Raw genomic sequence first — 11,499 nt, 5'->3', positions numbered from 1 at the left:
ATTTACCTCAAGTAGATACACTCCTTGGAGAGAACAATCATGGGAGAAAGAAGGGCTGCTTATGCACAGGGAGACAGCTCAGGTGGCAGGAGTCCATGGAGGGATGGACACTGGGAAGAGGTAACTGTGGGGAGGAGGTGGGAGGGAAGCTGTTGCATTGTGCTAAACTGTGGTCAATGTCATGAGACAATGTGTATGTAAACTGCTGTATGGAAAGTGAATTTTCTCTGTAAATCTTCACCCAAATCACACACGAAAAAGAGAGAGATGTAAATCAAAACAACATGGAGATATTATCTCACCCCAGCACTAATAGCAAAGTTCACAAAGACATAAAACAGGAAAGGCTGACAAGGTGTGGATAGACTAGAACACTCATACATTTCTGGTGGGACTGTAAAATGGTATAACCACTGTAGAAAGTGGTATGGTATTTCCTTTAAAAATTGGAAATAGAAATACCATATAATCCAGCAATCTCACTACTAGGTACATATATTCAAACCAAAAGCAAACTCACTGCTGTCGAGTAGATCCCAACTCATAGCGACCCACTCCCTTGGGTTTCCAAAGTGATACCTCTACAGAAGTAGATTGCCCACTCATCTTTCCAAGGAGTGACTGGTGTATTTCAACCACTGACCTTCTGGTTAACAATCAAATGTCTTACCCACTATGCCACCAGAGCTCCCTAACTAGGTATATATCCTTGAGAAATAAGAGCCATGACACGAATATATGAACACCCATGTTTGCTGCAGCATTATTTACAATAGCAAAAAGATGGAAACAACCTAAGTGCCCATCAGTGGATGAATGGATGTACAAATGACAGTATGTACACACAATGAAATAAATACTATGCAACATTAAACAATAAGAATGAATCTGTGAAATACTTTATAACGTAGATGAACCCAGAGGACATTATGCCCTCTGAAATGAATCGATCACAGGAGTATAAATATTGTATGAAACAACTACTGTAAAAAGTCAAGAAAAGGTTTACACATAGGAACAATCATTCATTTAAGATTACCAAACATAGGAGGAAAAGGGAGAGACAATCATCAACTAGAGGGTAGACACGTATTAACTTGGGTAAAGAGAAAGAGAATTTATAATGAGGAGGTCAGCACAAAATGATCAAAGCACAGGAAGACACAGGGAAGAGCATATGAGCTAAAGGCAACAAAGGTGAACACAATCACATATACAGTCCTGCTATAACAATGAAACAATAATCTGAGTGGATACATAGACAGACACTCAAGCTAAACAGGTGTGGGAATATATATATAGGTTTGATGAAGGATATCCCTATACATGTATTTATATGTGTTGCAAATAAATTCGTAAATATAGCAGAGCACAGAAGGGGGCTAAGTTATGAAAACTTCCTAGTCATAACCAAACTTCTTGAGAGAATGAGTTGCTAGGCATGGGAGATAAGGACCATAGTCTTGGGGGACACTAAGGTCAACTGGCATAATATAACAAAAAAATATTCTACATCCTACTTTGGTGAGTAGCCTAGGGTCTTAAAAGTGGTAAGTGGCCATCTAAGGTACAACTACTATTCTCTTCCTGTATGGAGCAAAGAGTGAAGAAAATCAAAGATTCAAGGAAACAATTAATCTCAAGGACTAACTGACTACATCAACACCATCTCCATGACCCTGAGACCAGAAGAACTAGATGGTACCCACCTACCACTGCTGACCAGTCTGAAAGGGATCATAATAGCAGGTTCTGGATAGAGTTGGAGAAAAATGTGAAACAAAACTCAAAATCATAAAAACACCAGGCTTTCTCATCTAATGAAGATTGGTGGAACCCAATAGCCCTTTAGACACCCTTCAAACCTGGAACTCCGTGTCTCAACTTTCAGCCAAACAATAGACAGGCTTACAAGGTGAACAATAATACAAGGGAGGTATGAACTCATTAGAACAACCAACCATACAAGTTCAAAAGGGCAGCTTTTGCCTAGGGATAAAGCTCAGAAGGCAGTAAATAATAGGAAAGAAGAACTAAGGAAAATGGTAAACACAGGGAAGAAGTAGGAAGAGTGCTATTACATTGTGGGGATTGCAATGAACTGTCACAAAACAAATGTGTATGAATTGAATTGCTGAATGGAAAACCAATTTTCTCTATAAACTTTCATCCAAATCACAATTTGAAAAAAATCTAAGGAAACAGGCTCAGACCTTGACTCCACATTTTGCTGTCCAAAAGACCTTCCTGCATTGATGTAAAGGTCCATATCTGTACTGTCAATATGCAGCCATTCATCATGTGGTGGTGAATGAGCACTTGAAATCTACCTAGTGCATCTCAGGAACGGAATTTTTAATTTGTTAATTTCAACAGCCACATGAGGTTAGTGTTTACCATATTAGTTAGCACAGATTTACACAGAACTGAATTCAAATCCTGACCCTGGCACTTATCAACCTTAAACAATAGCTTCAACTTTCTGAGTCTTAGCTTCTATGTCCAAAAAATGGAGACAGTCTTATTCTGTAACTCACAGGGCTATTAGGAGGATCCAATGAGTCAAGATACTTAAAGCATCAAAAAAACAAATACCACATGATCTCACCTATATGAACTATGAATACAGACATAAAACAGATTAGAGATTACCAGAGATTGGACGGGAGTAGAAAGTGGAATTATTTCTGAAAAGGTACTGAATTTCTATTTGGGGTGCCGAAAAATTTTGGAAATGGATAGTGGGGATGGTAGTACAACATGGTGAATGTAATTAATGTCACTGATTAGTACATTAAAACAATAGCTAAGATGGTAAACCTTTTGTAATATACATTTCACCACAATAAAAACAAAAAACAAAAAAGACATGAAATGAAGTTTCTGTTGTTTCACTTTCATCTTACTTATTAACATAAATAAAAAATATCAACCAACATGCATGTTAGAACATTGCTCATCCTTCACTGACATGGGCCACCTCTGCTGAACTGGAACATAATCAAGCATTTATTTTTAGTCTGATTCTATGGCATATTATTGGTGATGGAATTATAAAAACTAGTAATGGATTTTGGAAGAAATAGCCAGGTGTATAGAATTTACAATAAAGAATTTTGTTTATAGGGATGGAAAACCTGGCAATGGATATTGGTGATGTCTGCATAACATGACTGATTTAACCTGTTTTATTGAATTGTACACGTGAAAAACGTTGATTTGACAAATGTCATGTTACCTATGTTTTTATAGAAGCAACAAAAAAGTATATATTTTTTAAAGAGATTCTTAAATTTTCCATCTTATAATGAGTCTGTCTGCTTCCCCCAGTTCTGGGGAGGTCAGCCCACTCCGCTCATGAATAACTTTCACTGTTCCAGCATCCTCTTAGGTGAAGTCTGTCTCCCTAAACTTATCCCTATGGAAAGGCTACACTCCGGGACAATACTCATTTCCCCTGTACCCAATGGGAGCTCGTCAATTACCTGGGACAGCCCTGCAGTACTGAGTTCCCTCTTCTCAAGATGGGCACCCAGATTCTTTCATGATTCCTCAAAGAGCACACCCAGAGGGCTGCAGGGCAGCGAAGTCCTCATACCATCATGTGATATGAGACTCTCTCCCTTAACCAGCACAGGGACTTCAGCCGGCATCCTGGGAACCTCCTGGGCTCCCCCACCCCATGAACAATGAGAGCTCCTGGCCCCACACAGTGCCAAGTAATGCCTCCTTCCTTTTGAAGGCAGTCAGGCCAAGCAAAGGCCACTGCTTACCGCAGAGAGTTGTGTGAGTCTGAGAATCCATCTGCTTCCGTGTCCTTCACAATCGTCCAGTCAAAGACCAGCCCGGCTAGGGTGCTGAACGTGTTCCCTGTAGAACAGAGAGGAGGGCAGAAGTACGTTGCAATCCCTGGAAACAGGAGCTCCTATTCACTGCAAAATGCCATGCTCAGCACCAGCCCCATGCAAAGTATGTGTCTGATCTCCATTTCAAGAAGGGGAAACTGAAGCTTAAAGGGATGAAGCCACTTGTTCATGGCCATGTGACCTGAGGGCTGAGGCAGGGTTTCTTCTGTACTTCCCTTCCTCACATGTTCATCTATGCTTCTGCATTTGAACAATGTGGACTTGCATTTGAACTGGCTACATAATTTACAGGGCCCACTGCAAATGAAAAGATGGATCCTTTGTTCAAAAAACAAGGAGTGGGACTCAGGAAGGTTGGGAGAAGGAAAAAGAGGGCATGGGGCCTAAGGAACACTCCATTGAAGATAGGGAGACCCATAGGTGGGTATGGACCGTCAGAGGCACTTGAGGACCCTGTCCTGCAACATGCCTACAGGCTACAGCTACTGAGTTACCCTCTCATAAGCCACTGGACCGATGCACTAGAGTGAGCTCTGGGAAAGCTGAGCCAGGCATCTCCTCTTCCACAGACTACTGGCAGATGGACAACCATTATGGATCAATAATTGCTGTGCTGTCCTTCCTGGATTAGGGGTGGCTCAAAGGCCCTCTCTTGCTTAGACACAGCCTCTGGTTGGGTGCCACCTAGACATGCTCTAGTGCTGCCAGCTCAAGGCAGGGATGGCCACCACCCTACTTAACCCCTGAAACAGACTCCCTCCAAGGATGGACAGTGGCAGTAGTCATGGGGCAGGGGTGTAAGGAGGAGACCTGGCAGGACCTAGGCATTAGGTGGCAAGAAGTAAGTGGCTAAGAATCCATTTATACTGGGCTGAATACAGTGTCCCCCAATTCCATGTCCACCCAGAAGCTCAGGACGTGACCTTATTTGGCAATAGGTTTTGAAGGTATCATTTAGTTAAGCTGAAGTGATACTGGATTAGGGTGAGCCCTAAATCCAAGGACTGGTATCCTTGTAAGAAAGTCATGTGAAGACACAGAGAGCAGAACACCACATGATGATGGAGGCAGAGATTAAACTAATGTAGCTACAAGCTAAGTAATGCCAAGGACTGCTGGCCATTACCTAAAGCTAGAAGAGAGGCAAGGAAGATCTTCCACTAGAGACTTCAGGGAGAGCATGGCCCTGCCTACACCTTGATTTAAGACTTCTGGCCTTCAGAATTGTGAGAGAAAAAAATTCTGTTATTTTAAGCCATCTTGTTTGTGGTACTTTGTTACAGCAGCCCTAGGAACCTAACCCATCCCAGAGAGGCAGGGAGTGGCAACAAGTTAAGCCAAGGCACCAAGCCCCAAATACATGCTCCAAAGTCCCATGAGACTTTGCTTACAAAACACAAGTTCAAACAAAATTATTACAAATTCCAATATGGCCATAGTAGAGTAATAAACCAAGTTGTGAGTGCTTCTGAGCACAAGGCCCTGTGAGAGGCTGGCCCTGGGGACTAACTTCTGGGTGACAAAATAAAACCACAGGAGGCCATGGTGTGACTCAAGCATTGTGACCCCAGTGCTGCTTCCAGAGGGAAGTAAACAAGAAAAAGGCACCAGTGAATGATAAGACCGTCTCTAAGACTGACAGAGTTAAGCTTGCAGGTTTGGAGTACAGGGGTGGCAAGATATCTTCAGAAACACTCTGCATAAAGGTTTGCTTCTTCCATTTACAAAGTAGTTATCAGCACCTAACCTACAATAGACAGAGCCCTTGGCCCTGGAGCTTCAGAGTACAGTGCTAATAGTAACCAGAAATAGGAACAAAGAAAACCCACAGTACCATCTTTAGAAAATATGTTTTCCCTTGCCTGGACCCAGGATAGCAGCAGGAAATAATTAAGCAATCCAATTTAACAAACATTTGCTGAGTGCCTGCTGGGCCCAAAGTCCAGTGTCAGACACAGAAGAGGCAGAAAAAATAAAAAGATGCCAATTCTGCCCGCCAAGTGTTAAACTTTGCAATACAAAGTAGAAAATGCCCCATACCCTGGGGGAAGGGCCAGCGAAGAAAAGAGGGGCCTCCAAGAAAGAAGGGATAAAATCTACTTCGGCAGTCTGGGGGCAACCCTAGAAGAGGCAATATCCAGGAGGCTCAGAGGAGCCAGAGCTTCTGGAAGCCAGGAAGAAAAAGATGCTCTGGGTAGAACCCAAGGCCAAAGGACCATATAATGTATTATTCTATTTATATGAAATGTCCAGAACGGGAAAATCTATAGACAGAAAGTAGATTAGTGTTTGCCTAGGACTGGGCAACAAGATAAAAGACAAGACAATGACAAGATAAAAGACAAGACTACTTTGTAAATGGAGGAAGCAAGACAAGACAATGACATGATAAAAGAGCTAAACTAGAAGATTTCAAAGAGCAGCTCGAGAAGACAAAGCCAATTATTATAATGAAATGTGCAAAGACCTGGAGTTAGAAAACCAAAAGGGAAGAACACACCCGGCATTTCTCAGGCTGAAAGAACTGAGGAAAAAATTTAAGCCTCAAGTTGCAATACTGAAAGATTCTATGGACAAAAAATTGAATGATTCAGGAAACATCAAAACAAGATGGAAGGAATATAGAGTCACTATACCAAAAGGTTGGGCAATCCTACTTTCGTAGTGATACTGCCTCGGAAACCCAAGGAGGGGTCGCTATGAGTCGGGGCCAACTCGACAGCACATAACAACAACAGCAACATACAAAAAGGAATTAGTTGATGTTCAACCATTTCAGGAGGTGGCATGTGATCAATAACCAATGGTACTGAAGGAATTCACTGAAGGAATTGGCAAAGAACAAGCCTCTGGGAATTGATGGAAAATCCATTGAGTGTTTCAACAAACGGATGCCCTGCTGGAGGCACTCACTTGGCTATGCTATGCCAAGAAATTCGGAAGACGGCGACCTGGACAATTGACTGAAAGAGATCCATATTTGTACCCATTCTAATGAAAGGTGATCCCTCAGAATGTGGGAATTATCAAACAATATAATTAATATCACATGCAAGTAAAATCTTTGTTGTTGTTGTTATGTGCTGTCAAGTCGGACCCAACTCATAGCGACCCCTCCTTGGGTTTCCGAGGCAGTATCACTACGGAAGTAGATTGCCCATCTTCTTTCTGAGGAGTGGCTGATGGGTTTGAACCGCCAGCCTTGTGGTTAGCAGTCAAGTGCCTTAGGCACTACGCTACCAGAGCTCCTACTGAAGATAATTTGAAAACGGTTGCAGAAGTATATTGACAGAGAACTTCCAGAAATGCAAGCTGGATACAGAAGAGGATGTGGAATAACAGATAGCACTGCTGATGTGAGATGGATCACAGCTGAAAGCAAAGAATACCAAAAAGATGTTTACTTATGTTTTATTGACTATGCAAAAGCATTTGATTTTGTGTATCATAACAAATTATGGATAGCATTGAGAAAAATAGGAATTCCAAAACACTAGATTGTACTCATGAGGAACTTGTACACGGATCAGGAAACTGTCGTTCAGATAGAAGAAGGGGATATTGCATGGTTCAAACTCAAGAAGGGAGTGCATCAAGGTTGTATCCTTTCACCATACTTATTCAACTTGTATGCTGAGCAAATAAGCCTAGAAGTTGGATTATATAAAGAAGAATGTGGCATCAGGATTGGAGGAAGACTCACTAGCACCCTGCAATAACAGATGACACAACTTTGCTTGGTGAAAGTGAGGATGACTTGAAGCACTTACTGATGAAGATTAATGACTATAGTCTGTAGTGTGGGTTACACCTCAATATAAAGAAAACAAAAAATCCTCATAACTGGTCCAATAAACAGCTTCATGATAAATGGAGAAAATATTGAAGTTATCAAGGATTTCTTATTACTTGGTTCTACAATCAATACCAATGGAAGCAGCAGTCAAGACATTGGACGACATATTGCATTGGGCAAATCTGCTGCAAAAGACCTCCTTCAAGTGATGAAGAGCAAAGGTGTCTTCTTGAAGAGACATCTTTGGGTACACCTAACCCAAGCCATGGTATTTTCAATCATCTCATATGCATGTGAGACCTGGACAATGAAAAGGAAGACTGAAGAAGAGTAAACACTTTTGAGTTTTGGTGTTGGAAAAGAATGCTAAAAGTACCATGGACTGCTAAAAGGACTAACAAATCTGTCCTGGAAGAAGTGCAACCAGAATGTTCTTTGGAAGTGAGAATGGCCACACTTGGTCTCACTTACTTTGGTCATGTTGTCAGAAGGAAACACTCCTTGGAGAAGGATATCATACTTGGTAAAGTGGAGGGTCAAGGAAGATGGGGAAGGCCCTCATGAGATGGACTGACACAGTGGCTGCAGTGATGGGCTCAGGTATAGCAAGGATCGTGAGGCTGGCACGGGACAGGGCAGTGTTTCTTTCTGCCGTGCATAAGCTTGCTATGAATCGGAGTTGACTCGATGGCATCTAACAACAACAACAACAACAACAACAGGGCTAGGCGAGGACCAAAACCAAAACCAAATCCACTGCCATCAATTCCGACTCATAGTGATTCCCATTGGGTTTCCAAGGCAGTAGATCTTTACAGAAGTAGACTGCCTCATCTTCCTTCCATGGAGTAGCTAGTGGAGGACAGGGGGATGGAAAGTGACTGCTAATGGGTACAATGTTTCTTTCTGGGCTGGTGAAAATGTTCTAAAATTAGATTGTGGTGATGGTTATACAATTTTGTGAATATACGAAAAAACACTGGATTATATACTTTAAACAGCTGAATTTTAAGGTATGTGAACCTCAAAGTAAATAAATAAATCCTTTTTAAAAAAATTACTTAAATAAAAGCGGAACATGAACAAAAACCTGTACACCAGTGTTCACTAAGCACTTTTCACAATATCCAAAAGATGGAAACCAACCAAAGGTCCATCAACAGATGAATGGATAAAAAGAAAATGTGGTACATCCATATTATTACACAGCCAGAGCAGTACACAGCCATAAAGAGTGATGAAGTTCTGGTGCATGCAACAACATGGGTGTACCCTGAAAACATTATGCTAAGTGAAATAAGTCAGTTGCAAACGGACAACTACTATATGATCTCACTTACATGAAATAAGCAAATATATAGAAATCAAAGATTATTAAATGGTTATTAGGGATGGGAGAGAGAGAAAAAGGGGGATTTTTTTCTTTGGGGAGACACTGAGTTTATGTTAATGGTAATATACTATTTTGTAAAAGGAAAGCCAAACGGTGGCACAACATGAAACATGTAAACAATGTTAGTGAATTATAAATGTGGAAGTTGTTGTATTGGTGAATGTTTTGGTGTGGGCATTTTCTCCACAATTTAAAAAAAGAAAAAGGGACTTAAGACAGAAAACGAACAGAGCAGGGGCTGGCAAACTATGGGCCCTGGGCCAAATTTGGCCTGCTACCTGTTTTTTATAAATAAAGTTTTATTAGAACATAGTTTCATCCATTTATTTGCATATAGTCCATGGCTGCAAAAAGAGCTGTGGTGGCACAGTGCCTAAGGCATTTGACTGCTAACCAGAATGCTGGTTGTTCAAACCCATCAGTTGCTCCGTAGAGGAAGACCGGGCAATCTACTTCCGTAAAGATTTACTGCCTCAGAAACCCAATGGGGGTCACTATGAGTCGGAATTGACTCGATGTCAGTAGATTTGGTTTTTTTGGTTTTTTATGGCTGGAAAACCTAAAACATTAACTATCTGGCCCTTTACAGAAAACATTTGCTGACCTCTGATTAAGAGGAAGACCTCTGGAGCCAGGCTGGAGTTAAGATTCTGGTTCTGCCACTTTTATCTTTTGTGCATGCAGATGTACTTCACTTTCTGTGCCCCAGTCCCCTCCCCTGAAAGTGACATGCATGAGAACAAATACAGGGTTTTTTCTTAAAAGAAGCATGCTGGTGGCTATATGAACTCAAGTTCTGTCTTTTTGTGCCCAAGAGCAGCTAATAATGCCAAAGTCCTGCAGACACGCTCTCAACCCCTCACCACACAAACCACCTCCTCTGCTCCACTCTACTTAAAGTGCAAATCCCACTCCTATATGCAGAATTCTTTACATGGCATCCTCACCATCACTTCCCATCTCATCTCTGGAGGTCAGCCAGCTGAACACAGATTAACCAAATCACGTGGTTTCTCTGGAGATACCATCATGCCCAAGCTTCTGTCTGGCAAACTCCAGACAAAATTCCAGGCTCAGCCCCAACATCATCACTGTTAAGAAACTTGTCCTGACCTCTGTCCATAACACCCCTCCTCAGCCTTCCCCTTCTCCATGGCCCACCACACTTTGCATCCAATGTGACTAAAAACTGTAATCTTCTTATATACATGAAAGTGTTTACTTACAGGTGTACCTCTCCATGGTCTGAGACTCTGGGGACAGAGGCTGTATCCCTTCCCCTGTTACATCTCTTGGATTTGTCCCAGGATGAAGAAAGTACTCAAGAAAAAAACATCTTGCTTACTGAGTGCTCACTATGCGCTAAGCACAGCACTAAACATTTTCCATACTTCTCACCAAATCCTTAAAACCCCAAAAGTAAGTATCATTAACTCAATTTGACAGATGAAAAAACAGTTTAAAGCAGTTAAGGAACTTATCTGATGAATGACTAAATGAAGGAAGGAAGGACCTCATAGATGATCTAGAAGAGTCCCCACTGGGGACATTTGACAATGACTGGAGACATTTTTGATTGTCATGTCTTGGGAAATGTTACTGGTACCTAGCAGGTAGAGGCCAGGGGTGTTGCTAAATGTCCTACAGTGTCCAGGACAGTCTTTATGTCAACAGTACCTAGGTTGAAAACCATGATTTAAAAAAAAAAATGGGAGCTAGAGCAGCCAGGGAAGGTTTAAAGACAAGGTGAGGCTTAACTTGGATTTGAAGTTTTGTACTTTCTTCAACAAAAAGCTTAATCTACAAAGTCTCCCTTGCCTCCTTTACCATGAGGTCAGGCTACAGCTAAGACAGTTTGCCTAACACCAGGACAGAAGAATCCACAAGTCAAGAGTCAATGCTGGTGAAGTAGGAGACTTCCGGTAAGATGGAGAAATAGGCAGACAAGCAACACAGACCCTCTTCAATAAAGAAAAGAAAAACCAATGGACAGAGATACAGAAGATAATCCTGGAGCCCTGAGCTTTGAAAGGAACTATACAGAAGTGGATTAGGCATCAACTAGTAGAAAAACCTGAACAAAAACAGTGAGTACAGAGATGGTCAGAGCTGCGGACTATTAGTTACTCAGATGGGACCAACAGTCTGAATATTTCCAAGAGGTGCTGGGACCTGAGAATTGACCTAAAGATCAACCCTGGTCACCAAGGGCTGCAGGGACAATTGCACTGGTGGGTCTATAACTAGGAAGGGAAACAGTAAGGAGGGAGACAACCTGAGCTATTGACTTTTGGCTGTCCGGAGGGTGCAGCCATTTTGATTGTTTACACGTGGCAGGGATAAAAGTCAGGAACCTGGACAGAAGAGCAGTAAGCCCCAGGGATACAGGTGAGGAGAGACAACTCAGGGACGCCCAAAGCAGCAGGCCAGAAGAGCAGGAGAAA

General features: G+C 41.9%; 1 protein-coding gene across 1 annotated transcript in view; it reads right to left on the bottom strand.

Annotated features, from left to right (window-relative positions):
* Positions 1-11,499, bottom strand: part of NUP210 (nucleoporin 210) — a 215,141-nt gene that overhangs the window by 139,103 nt on the left and 64,539 nt on the right. The window contains exon 4 of the mRNA XM_007950623.1: positions 3,774-3,870. Coding sequence (XP_007948814.1) covers positions 3,774-3,870 — 97 coding nt within the window. The remainder of the gene's footprint in view (positions 1-3,773; positions 3,871-11,499) is intronic.

Source organism: Orycteropus afer, unplaced genomic scaffold, assembly GCF_000298275.1.
Source record: "Orycteropus afer afer isolate SDZICR_OR568_19922 unplaced genomic scaffold, OryAfe1.0 scaffold00283, whole genome shotgun sequence".
NCBI lineage: Eukaryota > Metazoa > Chordata > Mammalia > Tubulidentata > Orycteropodidae > Orycteropus > Orycteropus afer.
This window is presented reverse-complemented; position numbering and strand designations above follow the sequence as displayed.